This window comes from Stenella coeruleoalba, assembly GCF_951394435.1.
Source record: "Stenella coeruleoalba genome assembly, chromosome: 15".
NCBI classification, from domain to species: domain Eukaryota; kingdom Metazoa; phylum Chordata; class Mammalia; order Artiodactyla; family Delphinidae; genus Stenella; species Stenella coeruleoalba.
In genome coordinates this window covers 53,137,570-53,156,358 of record NC_137161.1, presented here as the reverse complement: position 1 = coordinate 53,156,358, position 18,789 = coordinate 53,137,570, and the positions used below count along the sequence as shown (strand labels likewise).

The 18,789-nt window shown below is 52.0% G+C and overlaps 2 protein-coding genes across 4 annotated transcripts in view; one reads left to right on the top strand and one right to left on the bottom strand.

Annotated features, from left to right (window-relative positions):
- PPL (periplakin) overlaps window positions 1–8,432 on the top strand; it is a gene marked incomplete at its 5' end in the record, with an annotated part of 43,275 nt that extends 34,843 nt beyond the window's left edge. The window contains 6 exons of one of the 2 annotated variants that reach the window (XM_079899119.1): window positions 261–454; window positions 1,753–1,903; window positions 2,658–2,741; window positions 3,439–3,555; window positions 4,055–4,147; window positions 4,908–8,432. In XM_079899119.1, coding sequence (XP_079755245.1) covers window positions 261–454; window positions 1,753–1,903; window positions 2,658–2,741; window positions 3,439–3,555; window positions 4,055–4,147; window positions 4,908–7,565 — 3,297 coding nt within the window. In that variant the 3' untranslated portion in view covers window positions 7,566–8,432. The remainder of the gene's footprint in view (window positions 1–260; window positions 455–1,752; window positions 1,904–2,657; window positions 2,742–3,438; window positions 3,556–4,054; window positions 4,148–4,907) is intronic. The other variant, XM_079899118.1, reaches the window with a different exon arrangement.
- Window positions 8,426–18,789, bottom strand: part of UBN1 (ubinuclein 1) — a gene marked incomplete at its 3' end in the record, with an annotated part of 37,192 nt that continues 26,828 nt past the window's right edge. The window contains exons 13-18 of one of the 2 annotated variants that reach the window (XM_079899121.1): window positions 16,818–16,868; window positions 16,677–16,719; window positions 14,337–15,560; window positions 13,036–13,279; window positions 12,670–12,759; window positions 8,426–10,712 (exon numbers count right to left, since the gene is read on the bottom strand). In XM_079899121.1, the coding sequence (XP_079755247.1) occupies window positions 10,663–10,712; window positions 12,670–12,759; window positions 13,036–13,279; window positions 14,337–15,560; window positions 16,677–16,719; window positions 16,818–16,868 (1,702 nt within the window). Of the gene's footprint in view, window positions 10,713–12,583; window positions 12,760–13,035; window positions 13,280–14,336; window positions 15,561–16,676; window positions 16,720–16,817; window positions 16,869–18,789 lie in introns of those variants that run through there. The other variant, XM_079899120.1, reaches the window with a different exon arrangement.

The following is an 18,789-nucleotide window of genomic DNA, read 5'->3' as shown; positions in this document are numbered from 1 at the left end:
GGCACGGGGTCACAGGCACGTGCCGTGTGCCGCAGGGTTTTAGAAGCTAGTTTTCCCAGAGTATTGGTCATTGTAACAAAATGGAAACTGCAGAAATGACCACGGGTTTGAGGAGAAACTCAAGAGGCAAACCACCGGTCCCCGCCCAGGTCCAGGCCTGCCACCCGCTAAAAGCAGGCAGCCGCAAGAGCTCTGGGTAGCACCATCCCGGGCCCTAGAGCTCTGGCCACAGCACCTGCCATCTGCCTCTGCCCCGGCAGGCCATGGCCTCCGAGCTGCAGGCCCGGCAGGCCCTCCTCAGCGAGGTGGAGCAGAATCTGCAGGCCGCCAAGCAGTGCTCTGGCTCGCTGGCCAGCCGCTTCCAGGAGCACTGCCCGGACCTGGAGCGCCAGGAGGCTGAGGTGCACAAGCTGCGCCAGCGCTTTGACAACCTCTGCCAGCAGGTGGAGCTCAGGTGAGGGGACCGCGGGGGCCCTTGGCTTAGTCTGCCTTAAGGCACCAAAGTGGGATTTCTGCAGACAGCAGTGAAGGCTGTTTGATTTCTAAATAATTTCCTCTTTCTGAAAACAGTATATATACAAGATAAAATACACAAAGGGATTATAATGACCAAACCCTTCCCCCAAGATCAGCACTGCTACCAGTTTCTTGTGTGTCCTTCCAAAAACATTCTGTATGAGCTGGGGTAGGTAATTAATGTACGAATGACAACACACCACATACAGTGTGTCTTGCTATTTTCCCTGTCGTATATTTTCCCAGCCTGATGAGTCAGTAAGTGTTCCCCCCTCTTCTGTTTTCTGGAAGAGTTTGTGTAGACTGGGTATTAATTCCTTAAATGCTTGGAAGAATTCACCACTGAAGCCATCTGGGCCTGCAGTTTGTTTTTTTGTGTGTAAGAGGGTTTTTTAACTACAAATTCAACCTCTTTAATAGATATTGGACCATTTGGGTCATCTAATGCTTGAGCAACTTCAGAAGTTTGTGTCTTTCAAGGACACATTGTCCATCTCATCAAGTTGTTGAGTTTATTGGCATAAAATTGTTCATAATATTCTCTTATCCTTGACTATCTGCAGGATCTGAGGGAATGTCCTCTCTCTCATTCTTGATGTTGTATTTTCTTCTGTTGTATCTGTTTATTCTTCTTGTCCCCCTAATCATTATGTTTGAGGTTTATCACGTTATTGATGGTTTCAATGAACCAGCTTTGGTTGCAGTGATCTTTCTCCTGTTTTCCTGTTTCCTGTTTCACTGACATCTGCTCATTATTATTTCCTACTGCTGCTTACATTAAGTCCAATTTGCTCTTCTTTTTCTTTCTTAAGGTAGAAGCTTAGATTGTTGATTTGAAAGCTTTCTTTTTTTTCTTATCTAAGCATTTAAAACTACATACTTCCCACTAAGCACTGCTTTTGTTGTGTCCCACAAATTTTGATGTTTTTATTTTCAGTGAGTTCAAAAGATTTCCTCACCTCCCTTGTGATTTCCCCTTGGATCCATGAGTTATTTAGGTCCTAGAATTCACAGTGGGCATCCCTGTGAGTCCACACAGGCGGGCCTTCCTGCGCTTTACAGAGGCCTCACAGTATTCCAACACAATATTCCATAATTTATCTAACTACTCCCTTCCTGGTGAACGTTTAGGTTATTTCCAGTTAAATTACTTTTGATGACCTCTTTAAAAAGGGACGGCAGGCAGCTCTCAGTGAGACCTGAGAGCTCAAAGGCCTGACGGGCTTTGCCCCACAGGGTCCAGAGCCTGCAGAGCACCCGGGCTGCTCACGACGCCTTCTATAGTGGCCGCGACCGCCTGCTGCAGTTCCTGTCCCACATCCCCAGCTACGAGCCCCAGGAGACAGACGGCCTCGGCCAGATGGAGACCAAACTGAACAACCAGAAGGTGAGAAGGCCACTTCCGCGTTCACAGGAAGATGGTCACAAGGCGGGTCTGAGGTTAGCAAGCCCCTTCATGGACGGGGGCCTGGCAGCGGTCCTGGCCAGGCGGGCTCCCAGCACCCGAGTCTCTGACAACAAGGACGGGGTCTCCCTCACCTCTCCGTCCTCAGTGCCCAGCACAGGGCCTGGCCCAGAGTGGACACTCCGTGCAAGCCAGCTAAATAAGCAAATAGCTACAGGGACACGGGGGAGCCCTCGGGGAAAAACCCATTTCCAAAGCCCAGAGTGCTGGCTCCCCAGAAGGCAGCAGGGCCTTGGGGTGAAGGACGAGGAACAGGAAGCCCAACAGCCTGGTCTCAAATCCTGCTCCCATCCCCATTAGCCATGTGCCCACGGGCCAGTCACTGCGCAGCACTGTGCCTGGGTTTCCCCGTTCATAAACAGGAGGTGAGGACGGTGCCTACCTCACAGGATGTTGGGAGATTCAGTGAGATAATCTAAGAAAGATACTAGAACAGTGCCTGACATTTCGATGCACTCAGTAAACACAACTTTCCTGCCAAAGATGATTATCTTCTTGGCCCTTCTTCACAGGGCCTTAGAATTGCCTTTTGTAACAAACAAATGTAAACAGGGAAGCCATTCCTTATACTTTGTGCTATGGAAGAATTCCAGACTCCAAGGAATCCAGCTACTCTATCTAGGTTTTGGATTTTTTTTTTTAATTTTTGGTTTTCAAAGTCTCTGTTGTTTTACAGAACCTGCTAGATGAGATAGCAAGAAGGGAAGAGGAAGTACAGAAAGTCTACACCCACTCCCAGCAGTACCAGCAAGCTGTCAAGGTGAGACGTGACACCCTGCCCAGAGTGTAAAGCAGCAGGGCCTCTTCCCACCAGCTGGTCTGGCGGTGTGTCCTCAGGCACTGCTGGCGGCCACGCAAACCGGCACAGGCCTTTGGGAAACAAGATGGTACTGGGCATCGAATACCAGAAAAGGATTTTCTACTGTAAAGCAGGAACTGGGGGAATTTATCCTAAAGGAAATAATAATAATGTGGGATTAACAAAATCATTGTACAACAGAATTATTTACAATAGCAAAACAGACAAACTAGAAATAACCTAAATGTCCAACAGCAGAGGAACAGCTAGTAAATTATCACCTGACCACACAATGGATGTTAAAGTCATCAAACTGATCCACAGGAGAATTAGGAGGAGGCAACATGAGAAAAGCCATAACTCTAATGGTACAGAGTTCAATGAAGAAAGCAGAATGCCGTAGTCTCTAGGCCAGGGAAGGCCTGGAAGGAGCATGCTCTGGGGACGGAGGGGGATTGTGGGCCTACTTTTTCTCGTCGCACATGTTATTCAGGGACGTAGGTACGTACCACTGATGGATCTATGGTTATCAAAATCTCCTGGCAGGCAGAACAGGGTGTGGCTGAGCAGAAGACCTTTGCAGTCAGCTGGAAGGGGCACAAGAACATTTTGGTCTCACCTGCTCTTGTCTGCCCTCTGCCACGTCTGTCTCACGCAGGACTACGAGTTGGAAGCAGAGAAACTCAGGTCCCTCCTTGACTTGGAGAATGGAAGAAGCAGCCACATGAGCAAGAGGGCCAGGCTCCAGTCCCCTGCCACCAAAGTGAGGGAAGAGGTGAGCTCTGCAGGCCAGGCCTTCTCGGGGTTCCCTCGCTCCAGAGAGCACGGCATGCAGGCCTCAGAGACGCACACACAATAGGGAAACTGGCCCAAGAGCCCTCCTGGGTGCCAACAGGTTCAGTAAGAGGAGATAACTTATTCTGGGGTGGTGACATGGATATGCCTAGAAAGACAGCCTGCTGGGTTTATCTGAGCCAGAGCCACGGACTCCCCCTGCTCCCCCTAAGTAAGTACACACACACAGAGGGCCGATGTTATCAGCTCCTTCCATACACGAACACGTTAAGGCTCAGAGACAGACCTGCTCAAGGTCACTTGCTGGGGGTTTAGGCTTCTGACTCAAAATCCAGTTTTCTCTCCTATAGATGAGACTGTAGTAGAACTCCAGGTAGGAAGGGGCAAGAAGGTTCCCTCTCTCCCCAAATGCCAGACTTTGCAAACACCATCCAGCTTACCTTCGCTTAGCCTGTTGACTCCTATCTGCTCTCCTGTAGGAAACGGCTCTTGCTGCCAAGTTCACGGAAGTTAATGCCATCAACAGACAGAGGCTGCAGAATCTGGAGTTTGCTCTGAATCTCCTGAGACAGGTAATGGATCTCAGTAAGGCATTCTACTCAAAACTCTCCCGAGAGCTGCGAAATAAGACTCATTGTGCCTCAGAGAAACAGTCTGTGAACCAGTGGGCATGTCCCCCTGCGAACAGGGTTGGGTGGCACCAGTGCAGACGCCAGCCCACGCCTGTGCCCCTGTGGACGTGAGTCCAACCTACATGTCCCATCCCTCAAACATTTGCTGAGTACCCAGAAAAAGGTAACTTATTTTTAAAAGCCCAAAACGTTAACGACAACATTGTAATAGTTAAGAAAGTGGAAGCAACTCAGTATTCACCAGCAATGGGTGTGCGACTGAGCCAGGGTCTGTCCACACAATGGAAAATGACGAAGCTGTCACACGACGAGGTAGCACTCTCTGTGCCGCTGCAGATTCTCTCATAAGTGCAACAAGCAGGGAACAGAACAGGCAACACCGTTAGTGTGGAAAAAATAAATACGTGTCACATGCAAAAATATACGTGTCTCAAAGGTGACAGTATCCTGTACGAACAGGACCAGCGGTGACAGACAGCCTCTGCTTCAGACTCTTCTGTGGTTTTAAAATATTTTCCCAGATGCATTTAAACTAGTTGTTTTACCATTTTCAAAAGGAGGCCTAGGACTCTAGTGAACCCGGCACTGAGGGGGTCCCCTAGGGACCACAGGACAAGCAGTCTGACCTCTGGTGGGTGGCCAGGTGGGGTCGGGCCATGCAAAGTCCGGCATTAACCCTGCGCTATCTTCTCCTTCCCAGCAGGCTGAGGCAGGCATGAGCCATGAGGCCCTGCCCAGGGGCAAGCCGGGCTCCGAAGTAGAGGAGACGTGGAAGATTCAGAGGGAGCTGGACGAGGAGGCGGAGCGGAGGCAGCAGCTGGAGAATGAGGTCAGGAGCGCCCAGGAGGAGATCCGGACCCTGCAGAACCAGAGCCCACAGGAAGCAGTGGTGAGGAAGGTGCTCAAGAAGGTGCCAGACCCCACGCTGGAGGAGAGCTTCCGGCAGACGCAGCAGACCCTGGTGGAGGAGCAGTGCAAGAACCAGCTGCTGCAGAAGGAGCTGGAGGCGCTGCAGCTGCGGCTGTGCGCCCTGGAGCAGGAGGCCAGGGATGGCGGGCAGGAGTACATGGTCAAGGAGGTTCTGCGCATCGAGCCGGACCAAACCCAGGCCAACGAGGTCCTGAGGCTGCGGGAGGAGCTGGAGGAGCTGCGGCGGCAGAAGGGCACCCGGGAGGCAGAGGTGCTCCTCCTGCAGCAGCGCATTGCAGCCCTGGCCCAGGAGAAGAACCAGGTGCGGGAGAAGGTCACCGAGAAGGATGTGGTGAAACTGCAGAATGACCCCCAGCTGGAGGCAGAGTTCCGGAAGCTGCAGGAGGACCAGCAACGGGAGCATCAGCTCAGGGAGAAGCAGGAGGAGGAGCTGAGCTTCCTCCAGGACAAGCTGAAGAGGCTGGAGAAGGAGCGGGCCATGGCTGAGAGCAAGATCATCATCAAGGAGGTGCTCAAGGTGGAAAAGGATGTGGCAACCGAGAGGGAGGTGGGTGACCTCAAACGCCAGTATGAGGACGAGGCCGCCAAGGCTCGTGCCAACAAGAGGGAGAAAACGGGGCTGCTCCGAAAGATCTGGGCCTTGGAGGAGGAAAATGCCAAAGTGGTCGTGCAGGAAAAAGTGCGGGAGATCGTCCGGCCAGACCCCAAGGCAGAGAGTGAGGTGGCCAACCTCCGCCTGGAGCTGGTCGAGCAGGAGTGCAAGTACCGGGGGGCCGAGGAGCAGCTGAAGAGCTACCAGAGCGAGCTGGAGGTGCTCCGGAGGCGGGGCCCCCAGGTGGAGGTCAAGGAAGTGACGAAGGAGATCATCAAGTACAAGACTGACCCCGAGATGGAGAAAGAGCTTCAGAGGCTCAGGGAGGAGATCATCGACAAGACCAGACTCATCGAAAGGTGTGACCTGGAGATCTACCAGCTGAAGCAGGAGATCCAGTCCCTGAAAGAGGCCAAACCCCAGGTGCAGACCAAGGAGGTGGTCCAGGAGCTCCTGCAGTTCCAGGAAGACCCCCAGACCAAAGAGGAAGTGGAGTCTCTGAGGGCCCAGCTGTCACAGGAGCAGAAGAAGCAAGTGGATCTGGAAATAGAGAGGGCGTCCCAGGAGGAAAAAATCAAACAGAAGGAGGAGGAGCTTTCCCAGGTGAAGGAGAAGATGGTCCAGCAGGAGGTCGTCAGGTACGAGGAGGAGCCGGGCCTGCAGGCCGAGGTGAACGCCTTCACCGAGAGCATCAACGCGGAGCTGCAGCAGATCGATGGCCTCCGCGGGGAGCTGCAGCAGCTACAGCGCAGGCGAGCGGAGCTGGAGTGCCAGCTGGAGGAGCTGGAGCGCGAGCGGCAGACACGCAGGGAGGCCGAGCTGGAGGTACAGCACCTGAAGCAGCGGCTGGCCCAGCTGGAGGAGGGGGAGGCCCGGGAAAAGGTGACCCTCAAGCAGAAGGTGGTGCTGCAGCAGGACCCCCAGCAGGCCCGGGAGCACACCCTGCTCGCGCTGCAGCTGGAGGAAGAGCGGCACCGGCGGCAGGTCCTGGAGCATGAGCTCAAGACCCTGAAGAAAAAGCTGGAGCACCTAGAGAAGATGGAGGTCAAGGAGAAGGTGGTCCTCTCCAAGAGCATCCAGGTGGAGAGAGGTGACACCGAGCAGGAGATTCAGAGGCTAAAGAGCAGCCTGGAGGCGGAGAGCCAGAGCAAGAGGGAGCTGGACGCGGAGGTGAGCCAGCTGGAGGCCAAGCTGTCGGAGCTGGAGTTCTGTAACTCCAAGTCATCCAAGGAGCTGGATTTCTTGAGGGAAGAGAACCACAAACTGCAGCTGGAGCGGCAGAGCCTGCAGCTCGAGGCCCGCAGGCTCCAGTCCGAAATCGAGATGGCGGTGGCGGAGACGCAGGGCCTAAGGAGCATGCCGGTGGCGGCAGACCCTGGGGCGCAGCTCGACTGCCGCCTCCGGTCCCTGGAGCAGGAGCTGGATGACCTCAGGCAGCTCTCTAGAGACAAAGACCTGGAGATCGACGAGCTGCAGCGACGCCTGGGCTCTGTGGCCATCAAGCGGGAACAAAGGGAGAACCACCTGCGGCGCTCCATCGTGGTCATCGACCCCGACTCGGGCCGCGAGCTGTCCCCAGAGGAAGCCCACCGGGCTGGCCTCATCGACTGGAACATGTTTGTGAAACTCAGGAGCCAGGAGTGCGACTGGGAGGAAATCTCCGTCAAGGGTCCCAACGGGGAGTCCTCTGTGATCCATGACAGGAAGTCTGGCAAGAAGTTCTCCATTGAAGAGGCCCTACAGAACGGAAGACTGACCCCTGCCCAGTACGACCGCTACATCAACAAGGATATGTCCATCCAGGAGCTGGCCGTCCTAGTGTCCGGGGAGAAGTAGGCACGGCCCCACCTTCACCTTCCTGGAAGCAGATGCTGGCTCTCTCCTGCCCAGTACTCTCCTTGGTATCTTTTCTCCCTGGCCCCGTGCAGCTCCTAATCCGTGCAGAACCCCGTGTGTCCCCCCAGCTGCTCAGAGCACAGCTCAACCACAAGCGGGACAGGCACCTGCTGAACCGTCATCCAACCAGGTGAGTGACCTGCTTCATCTCCCGATGATTCAAACCCGCAGTGCCCTTCGTCTTTCTCCTTTTCCCACACAGTCCCATAAACAGACTCCTTCCAGGTGTGATACCTGGAAGCAACTGAAAACTGCGAAAGCACACGACGACCAACAACTGGGGTGGACAAGCCCACTCCATGCAGCACTGACCTCCACACCCCAGCACGGGAAACTCTAGGGCAGAAAGGCCTCCCTGCTTCAGCAAAGCAACAGCTCCCCAGGCCTGCAACCTGCATTCACACCCCTCGGGATTCTGGCTCAGCCGACTCTTCATCAGAGGCCTTCTGGGGAGACGGATCTGGGCTCTATGCCAGAAAAGGCGCAAAGAAACCAGAACAGCATCTGACCCTGGTGCTCGAATGAAGTTTAACTGTCAAGCCATACTGTCCCAAGAAAACGCACCATCGGGGAATGTTTCACATTTTGAAATTAAAGTACTTTCCTAGTGGACTGTGTTGCTGTTAGCCTTAGATTCGGTGCCTAGTCCTGCTTATTATCTCACTGCCATTAGTAAACTCCACAGTTGATTTTCTACCAAACAAATTTCGGGTCCTCTGTATCTCACGTATTATGTAAGAAAATGGGAAGTAATAGGGAACTCTATTTATAGTGCAAAAATAAACACCTGGTGGCTTGATTCTAATATCATGGTGTGTTTCTTCCTCTTTTGCATGTGAGGCTTAGTCCCCAACACCCTCTTGGCTTTTAGCCAAAATGAATGTTCCCTACATACCAGCTCCTATGGGAGAAAGAATTACTTGCAAATATGGTAAAAGGAAATAAATGAGAAATGATGTTTTGGAAACCTTGAAACAATTTATTGGGTGGTTTTATACAAGATTAACAATTTCCACACCACCCCCAACACCAACATAGTCGCTGCATGAAAGCCACAGCCCTTTCACACCCAAGAAACGCCGGCAAGAAAAGCCCTGCAGCGCCGTGGCCCACGAGCCCGCTCCGCCAACAGACCTGCCTTGCCGTGGCTCTTTAAGTCATTCACTCTTTCGTTACCACAAATAAAGCATCAACAAGGAAAAGAAACCTCATAAACTCCCCATCAAAGAAACGTTTCCCTGAGGCAAGAGGCATCACTAGATTCCTAAGAATGAGGGTATCCTGCTCCAGCCGCACACTCAGTGGTGCTCGGGGAGGAGGGAGCACTGCAGGGAAGGGAACCAGGGTGTTCTCCTGCTGCTCAGCGTTCACGGACGGCCTCTGCGCGGCTCTGAGCTCAGCAATACAAATCTCTTCTTTGGCTCTTTTGCTACTACCTAAGACTACTCTGTAAACTGGAAACCCAAGTTGCAAAAAATAGATATAATAAAGGGATAAGGAATCCACTTAGCCCAATGTGAAACACATGTTGGTTTTTATGTAAAAAAGAGCACAGGCCTGGCCGACTAGCTGGCAGAGGTCTTGCTCCCCCTGGAAACCAAGCAAACTCTGTGTGAATCGTGAGTTACCAAGCATTGTAACCTGGGAGTCAGGAACCAAGAGAGCTGCCCGTGTCTCCACACAGGCGTACATTCTGAGGAGGCTGTTTACTCTCAACGTATCAGAAATCACTTAGCTAGAGCAGTCAGTTCAGACTTCACAGGACAGGCAAGTGCCGTAAAAATCTTTGTGAAGCAGCCACTGGGTGAGTGGGAACAGTGGGATGACTTGAGCTCCGGGTAACTGTCCCAATCTGTCTCTGGCGTGCTCTCCAAGCTCGTCAGCATATCACCCTGAAGTCAATGCATAGCCCTGCTGCCTGGAAAGCCAGGACCTCCAGGCCTGCTTCTACATGGCAGATGCTTCACAGAGGCCTGTTCCTGCAGCTCTGCCTGAGAATAGTTTTTAAATAAACTGGAATGTCTACCTGCGACTTAGAACCCCTCATATCCTTGGCCCTCGAAGAGATGAAGAAGGGCTCTGGGGCTCTGCAGTCCACCTGTATGAACTCTGGAAAAACAAAGTGGGGGCCCTGGCTGAACTGGGACCTGGGATTTGTGGGCCCAGATGACCTTCAAGTCAGGACGGCACAGATTATGATGTGCAACCATAAAAAACTCAAACTATGTCTTAAATACAGACATATCTTTAAAAAAGGTCTTCATCTGAGATCCACTCAGAGGGCTGAATGGATGTGTGTCTAATTCTGCTCCACCATAAAGGCACTGGAATTATGTTTTCCTAGGAACAACATGACTTGCGAAGAATAGTCCCATTCTATCCAATGCATTTAATGGTAAGGATGAAAACTGAGCCAAAAATAAGTGTCTTTAAAAATCCTACCACAATTGTTGAATCTACAAAGGTCTTTTCTCTAAAAGAGCTTCATTGTCATGTTCAGTGGAGAGACGGGCCCCCACGATGAGCACACATTGGGTGTATTTTTCAAAGAACAAGGTACATCTCCCAGCTGTGATGTTACCTGGGTTTGTCCTGTTGAGCACACAGCCTGAGGATGGACGGACACCGTGACCATCCAGGGAGCCCACTGTGGCCAGAAGGAGCCCCGACCAGTAGGGTGCCATGAGGTACTCTGACCAAATGTGAGGGGGTCGGGCAGATGTGAAGCACAGGTGCGCCGCGCCACCTGCTCTGCCCCGCCACCAGAGCTCTGAACACGACCCGGCGCACTCCCCAGCCTAGCGCTGCCCCTCCGACGATTGTCTGCAACAGAGCGAGAGGCCTGGAGCACCAGGCTGGTCAGGGCCTCCAGAGAAGCACGGGGCTGCTCGCCTAACTGAAGGCACATCACACATGCCAAGAGACGCTCCACTTAGCACTCACGCCTTCTCCAGAAGAAAATCAATGGCAGAAAGAGCATAGTTATTATCCGACTTCCGAGACCTACTCGTTCAGCTTCCAGCCTTTCCCTTGAAAGTCACAATTTCCGTGGCACACTGGGCCCTTTCCCATGAAGCTGAGAAGCATCTGAAAAAGAGTAAGCAAAAACAGAGCCTAAGATTTTCAGGATCTCTGATTCCCTTAAGGCAGCAGTAACCAAACCTCAAGGGGATCACTTCTTAAATAGCAAAAGCCCCTGAACACTGAATGTTCTAAGGCTCAAAGGAGCCGGACACGCTGGCAGGTTATCTGAGTGTGCTGCTCCTTGCAGCGGTGCAGAGTGCTGCGCACTGGGAGGGCAGCTGCTGGCTGAGCACCGTGTTCACAGAACCGCGGCTCTGCTGTGCAACACGGGCCACTCCAGTTCTCAGCCACAGCTGTCATCCCCAGGCAGAGCCGGACTCCATAGTGAGGACTGAAAAGCACAGTGAGCATCCACACCATCAAAGACACTCAGGTCCTAAAAGGACAAGCTCAAAGGCACTAGCATTCTGAGTCCACGTGGGAAAGAAAGCAAAGCAGATACAAGTCACAGCTGGAACAAGCAGACAGCTTTTCACTGACAATCACTCAGTGTAATCCTACAACGCAAAGAATGTCTAAAAGAGAGATATTCAAATAGCCTGTTTTAGCATAGATGCTTTTCAGATAGCATTTCAACACCCAGCGGAAAAACAGGTAGGAAATGGTACAAGAAAACGCTTTTCCCTTTTTTGCTGAAAATACCACAGATCAATGGTCACGTTTTCAATGGCTCTTCAATTATTTTCTGTTTGAAAGAGTGTTCCGGAAAGCAGAGAAAGTGCAATCTTTCAGCAGCCACAAGCTCTCGCCTGGACGGCTCTGTGACCACCAGCTTGCGGAATGAGTCCCTGCATCTGACTGCTTCTCCAGAGGAAAACGGAGTAACTGCTGATACAGGCTTAGCACCCCCGTTTCTTTCTCTGAGAAAGCAACATTTCCATCTTGGGGATTTACAGTCCATTCTTGCACCCAGCTGGCCTCTGGCAGTCACTATGAACGTGTCAGCCTCAGGACACAGGGCCAGGGACCCACGGCACATCTGGAGGCGGACACGGGACCAAAGCTCTCAGCACGGCAGGTCCCAGGCACATCCAGCTGGGCAGCTCCCCGCCTTACATCTACCCAGGACCCGTCCACCAGGGCTACCCAGGCTCGGCTTCCTCAAGAATGGCTCTCCCTTGAGCAATGTAGCCCCCAGGTCGTTTCTGGAACAGGTCTAGAGCAGTAAGAAGAGCAGCAGGCCAAAACAGAGATCCCGTGAGGGTTCCCAGCAGTACTGCATTACGTGTGCCTAAGGGCCAAGGTCCCAGGACAGGGCAAGGCAGACCACTCACTGTGCAGGTGCTGGCTCAGGGCCGTCTTCTCACAGCTATGAACCTAGGGCCGTAGGCCAGTCCCTTTCTGAAAGGCACTGCTCTATGGAGAGGAGACCCAGGGAATGCTGCCTCAGTCACGTCGTGATCCCAAATCTCTGCATTGACACCTGGACTGAAGAGAAAGCTGCTCCTCTCCTGGACACATGCTGACATCAGGGAAAAGGGTCCCTCCCGAAGCCTTGCCACTGTCACCTGCTGCTGCTACTTGGACTTTCCCTTTTACTTAAACTAAATTTAGAGTCTTCTGTTAGCTGGTACCCCCTAGAAGGGGTAGCAGTGTGAACCTAAAGGCCGGTAGTGCCCCAACTAGCCCTTGGGAAATCAGCACCATTACCCCTCTAGTTTTTGTTAATTAAAGAGAAAATGCTGAGCTATGGGTGGGGAACTCCTCAGCCATGATGCCTGTGGCCATCATGACTTCCTCTGTGATCACAGAGGGCAAGGCTGACCCGGGAGATGTCACAGCGGTAGACAGAGCCTGTGTCCCTCAGTCTGAGTACCCACAGAGCCGAGCCTCAGAGGACAAACCCACACAACATGACAACGAGAGGCAGACACTTACGTCCTTGGCAGCAGACAAGGCCTCTGATGGGGGAGGGGAATGGCCCACAGTGCGTGTGGCCCTCTGATCACCTGGAAATTACCTGGCAGACTCTGTGGGATGTGGGTAGACACGGCAGCGTGTGGGAGAGGTGCTCCGCGGGGCGGGCTGGAGTGCAAGCCAGCCAGGAGACCTGAGAGGAAACAGGAAGGGAGAGAAGAACAAAGCACACACATTGAAGACAGGAGTGGAAAGCAGCCTTGGTGCTCCAGAGCCCCAGGCGACCTACTGCACTGGTTCTGGATGGAAACCCCAAGGGGGTGGCTCAGCAGGGTCCCCGGGAAGGCTGCCCACGATTACACACCAGACAAACACAGGAACCCAGCACATAACAACAGAACCTGTGGGTCACACAGAGGCACTGGGGCACCTTCTTTACCTCCAGTGTGGGGAGGAAGGAGACACTTACTGTGGCCGAGGCCGTGGTGGAACGTCCCAGGGGCAGGGCCTGTGACGATGGCATCCTTGGAGACCCCTGCTTTAGCGGAGGAGTCAGCGCTAAAGGAGATTACGTGGAGGGGGAGCTGGGAGATAATTCCCAAGGGGTTCGAGTTCAAGGCCCCAGGCAGCTTTGGGCTGCCTGCCTTGTAGGATGAAGACAGTAGATTTAAGGGTGAGGAGCTGGTCAGCAGCACAGCCCCACTCGTTCCTTTCTGGGGAGGAAGCACACAAAGGGATCAGCACTCCAGCCCCATACAGAGCTCACTCACAAACCAAACCTGTTAGCATACCTGGGGGGACACATGCACGTAAGCCACCCCTTGTGAAGGAACACCCTCCACTGCGGCCCCAAAGGGAGGAGGAAGACAGTCTCTGTGAACTGGCATGGAAGGGTTCCCAGAACAGAGTTCATTTTAAAATGCAGGTGTTAAATATGCCTTCCTTGTGCAAGAAAGAAAAGGAAGGATACCCACAAATATAAGTATATAGGAATATGTGTACGTGTATACTTATATCCATAAAACATACACACACACACATTTGTAAGTATTAATCTTTGTTTTTAGAAAGAAACAGGAAAAACCTGGAAACTAAGGAACAGTTACAGGGGGTGTGTAGGAGGAGGGCACAGGTCAGCGAAACTTTGCTCAACACACCTTTCTATAGTTCTGTCCTTTGCAACCACATGGTTGTCTTATATATTGGAAAAATGGAGAAAAAAATAAGCTCGCTCTCATTTTCCCGACCTGCATCCAAACTTCTTGTAATCACCTACAGGCAAACCTCATAAACCACTGGACTCTGTCAAATCGCCTTTGTCTGACCTACAGAGTCTTTCCAAACCCAATCAAAGGATCATTCTTAGAAGGTACTGATCTTCCTAGGGCATGAATATCTCCACATAACTAATGATCTGAGAGACAGTATGCATTTCATTTACTTGTTTGGAGAGATGGACAGGCAGGAGGCTATGAAAAGAAAGTTTTCTAGCTCATTCTATGCCATCCAGATCCATAGCCTCCCTGCAAACATGGTGCTGACAAAGTCCTTTCCCTCCATTCGTCCTCCCAAGGAGAAGTTTCAGGCTCTGCCTGGGAGTCCTGCCACCAGAAAAGTAGAAACCTGGAAACAGAAAGCCCAGTCCTCCTTCCAATTTCCGGGCTCTGTTCCTACCTGACCTTCAGTGTCAGATCTCACTCTCTGACCACAGCAAGGCCAGCAGCCCTGCCCACAAGGCCCACGAGGGGAGGGCTGCTTCAAGGTACTCACTGGCAAGGAGGTAGACGATGTCACGCTGCTCACCGCACTGGGCTTCAGGGAGGAGGTGAGTAACTTGGCCACTCCCTGGGTCCCCCCACTAGAATCTCCATTTGGACCACCTGGAGGGGCCACCAGGGTCAACTTCTGGGAAATAGGTGGTTTTTTCACTGCAGAGCCTGGGATGGGTCGGCTGGCGGACTGTCCTGTGGAAGGAGGCTGCACAGCAGGGAGCAAGTTCCCAGAAGCAGAGCTCTGGACTGGTGCTCCTCCAGAGGAAGAGCTGCCAGAAGAAACCCCGTGCTTGGAGATAGAGCCGGCAAAGGGACTGTTCTTGTAAGATGGCCCTGAAGAGCTGGCTGAGTGCTGTTTTGCTGGATGGCTCAGGGCAGTGGAGGACGAGGCTGGGGTCTTATGAGAGCTGCTGCTGGAGGCTGGTGTGCCTCCTGAAGACACTGGCGTGGAAGGATGGAAGCTCTGGCTTTTGGTAGCTGTCTTGACGAGCTGGAGGAGGGAACGGTGACACTGAGGGGAGGCAGGCTTTGGGCCCTGAAGCTTACTGACAAACGGAGCTGGGGGGGTGAAGCTCTTCTGCTGTTGAGTGCCTGCATGAAAGACTTTGACCTGGGGGCTGGACACAGGAGCCCCTGCCTGGGGTGCGTGAGACGTCCGTGGCAAACTATGGTGCTTTGCTTTGGACTGCTGCACTTCTGGCAGGCCCTTGCTGAGGGTAGCCTGACAGGACAGTTCTTTGTAGCCAGAACTCTCCGGTTTTTTCTCCTGAGAGGACTGCCCCAGTGCCAGAGCCTGTTCAGCCAGAAAATTGAGGGGTGACTGCAGAGAGCTAGAGGGTGGTGGGGCAGAAGAAGGGTTGGGCTTCGGAAAGTTCCTTTTTTCTTCTGTACATAAAACACCTGTGACTTTCTCTGCAGGCACTTTTGAGGGTGCAGGCAGTGTGAACTCAGAGCTCCCGCTGGCTCTGCTATTCAGTGCAGCCAGTTCCTTGGACACAGCCTCCAATGAGGAGGCCGAATTACGGATCAAGTCTCCATCCAACGAGTCCTCCACGTTGATAGGAGCAGGATTAGCAAGGCTGCCAGATGCCTGGGATGAGAGCTCCCTGTTTGCAGCCCCAATGCTCAGGCCTCCTCCCAGGTGTTCTGAAGGCAAAGCAAGGGGGCTGCCAATCTGGCCTGATGGGACGGAAACCTTTTTATCAGGCTTAGTCGATGATTCCTAAAGGAAAGCAGAAAGGCCGATGTTTACAAATGTCCAAAGATGCCAACACTGGCCCTGCTGACAGGACATACGCATGAGAATACAAGACAAAGCAGCGGGCTTTCCTGTGTGATCACAAAGCCAGGGAAGAAAGGAGCAGGTGCCAGGCATGCGTGAACTTGGAAATGCCGCAACCCCGCCACCCTCTGCCCACGCCTGGGGCTGGGGCTGGGCTGACCCAAGCATGCACACACACCTCCACAGGGAAACTCTTCGCTCTGTTTCTGAAAAACTACAAGACTCGAGCAAAGAGATGTTCTCCCTATTGGCCCTCACACTACCTCAATGCTCCTAGCCACAATCAGAGAATGACATGGGGCAGGGGAACTGCCTTAGTTTTCTTTCCCTCCTTGGTTTCCCTGGCACCTGTCTCCTCCGTGGGCTCAGGAACGGCGTCTGTCCTGTCACTCCCGCCTCCCAAGCACTTGGTGCAGTGTGTCTTAAGGATGTTGGAGGAGCTCAACAGACTCTTAGGAATAACTGATCTGCATGCTTGTTCCCTCGGACTGTTCAGGTATGGTGAAGTGCACTACAAAGCCTCAGGAACTGGCAAGAATTTTGGTGAAATGGCAATTTTTACTACATTGAGATCTCTGCCACATCAGAGTCATCTCACAGTCTCTAGTTTCCAATCGTCACACTCCCCTCCGCGTCTGCTAGTCAACTGGACAAAGCCTCCCGCCCTGCCTGGTGCAGATCCAGGCTCACCTGCTCTTCACTAGGATGGTGCTCTTCCATAAGAGGTTAGGACAATTCACAATGTGACGCTTTCACATTTGCAAGAGCTCATCACTCCTCAGAGGGCTGTCAGGAGGACCTCACATGACCCTGCAACGACCCCAGGAACTGACCAGGTGGGTGCTGTTTCCTAGAACTGGGGCTGAAGGGCACTAGTGGCCCGACTCGGGTCTCTGCCCTGTCGACCCCAGGCCACTCCTGTGGGCCAGGCTGCCTCTTGGTACAACCTAATCCCAAAGAGCTATCTACAAGACCAGCAAAGTTCAATGAGCTGCCAGGAGCATGGCTGCAGAGAGATGAGAAAAGATGACATGTGACCTGGGCAGGCTGACTCACCTTCATCTTCATTTTGGAAGAGGCCATTACTTTCTTCTTGGCCCTGTTCAAAGGAATGAACACAGGAAAGGTTCAGAGGAGATCCACGAAGGAGATAAAAATGCCAGTAGTCCTGACAAGTGAAAACACTGAGACACTCACAGGATTGATGTCAGGTGCCCGTGGCCTCGTCTGCTCTCCTTAAACAGAGTCCTGGAACAAACAGAGAACACTGGGAAGTCTGCACAAGCCCCCTGAAAGCAGACTCTGCTTCCAGAGCCTCGTCACCTCCCTGGTACTCAGTGGCTGTCACTCATTAAATGTCAGTGGGCTGGTGAGAGGGCCTTAGTAGCTGCACTGGCCACCTGAAAGCCAAGGAGCTAGAATTCACCAAAACAAGCTATGGGTCTGCCCCCAAACCTCTCACAGTGATTTTTCCCTAAAGTCACGAGCACTTTCCTTACTGCCTATTCTCATCTCTCTCCAAAAGTAAAAATGTGAAGTGACCCATGGCATTATCTTTTCCCAGAGAAACAACAAAAATTTCTTTATGCCCTCCCCTATGTACCTTCAGGAGTCCAATCTGTAAGTGACAAGAGCAATTCTATTTAAAGGGACACTGAGACAAGAAAAGGCCTGCCCAACCAAGAACACTCACTAGCTCCAAGGGGAGGGTCCTGGGAACACGGCTGATTAGGAAGCACCAGGAATGGTCTGCCCACCTGGACAACATTACACTGGCAGAATCCATCTGACGGAACTATTCGGTAACTCTAGAGGCTGTTCAAAGCTTACAACTTCCAGGGGAAGACTTAGATGAGTAAACTGTGGTTAATTTCAGGTCTCAACATAGTAGCAGCTGCCCATCCCCCACCCAGCGGCCTGTGCAGGTATTCCTGGAGCAGCTTGCACACAGCTTGTGGAAACAAGCGTGGGCAAAAAGGACCCTGGTCTCCAGAGATGAGGGATCTGTGCTCTGATGGCTGATCACTGCTTCTGATCACAGAGGTGGGAGGTGCACACAGCTGTTGTTGCACCTCAGGCTGAAGTGACTGCCAGGGGATTTAAAGGGCTGGCACCACCTTTTAACCTCCTTCTTTTTCTGATTTTCCCCTTTCTGGTGTCAGACATTAAAAAAAAAAAAAAAAAAAAAACTACCTACATGGGAAAAATTAGAAAGTGACTGCGTGTACCAGCAAAAAGCTCAGAAATGACCTAAGAGTAACACATTAAGTTCACACATCAGGCTGATCCTCAACACAGCGACAGCCTACAACAACAACCACCACCAATAAGCAAAAACAGTATATAAAAAAAAGCAATCCCTATGTAAGTGGGAGAATCTGATTTCCAGAGTTACCACAATATTAGATTCAAATGTCTGGTGTTCAACAAAAACTCACAAGGCATACAAACAAACAGGAAATATGGCCTGTTCAAAGGAGAAAAAACAAATCAACAGAAATTGTCCCTGAAAAAGACCAAATGGCAGCACGGAGCAACTAAGCCCGTGTGCTACAGCTGCTGAGCCTGCGCTCTAGAGCCCGTGAGCCACACTACAGAGCCTGCGTGCTGCAACTACTGAAGCCCACGCACTTAGAGCCCATGCTCTGCAATGAGAGAAGCCCCAGCAACGAGAAGCCCACACACCACAATGAAGAGTAGCCCCACTCGCCACAACTATAGAAAGCCCTTGCACAGCAACGAAGACCCAATGCAGCCAAAAATAAATAAATAAAATTAATTTTTTAAAAAAAGACCAAATGGCAGATACACTAGACAAAAACAACTGTATTAAAGATGCTCAAAGAACTAAAGAAAGATGTGGAGAAAGTCAAGAAAATAACATGTGAACAAAATGGAAATATCCATAAAGAGACAGGAAACCTGAAAAGAAACCAAAAAGAAATTCTGGAGCTGAAAAGTATAGTAACTGAAGTGAAAAATTCAGTAGAGGGTACTTCCCTGGTGGTCCAGTGGTAAAGAATCTACCTTCCAATGCAGGGGATGCAGGTCTGATCCCTGATTGGGGAACTAAGATCCCACATGCCACGGGGCAACTAAGGCCACGTGCCACAACTAATGAGCATGCAAGCCGCAACTAGAGAGCCCGCATGCCACAACTACAGAGCCC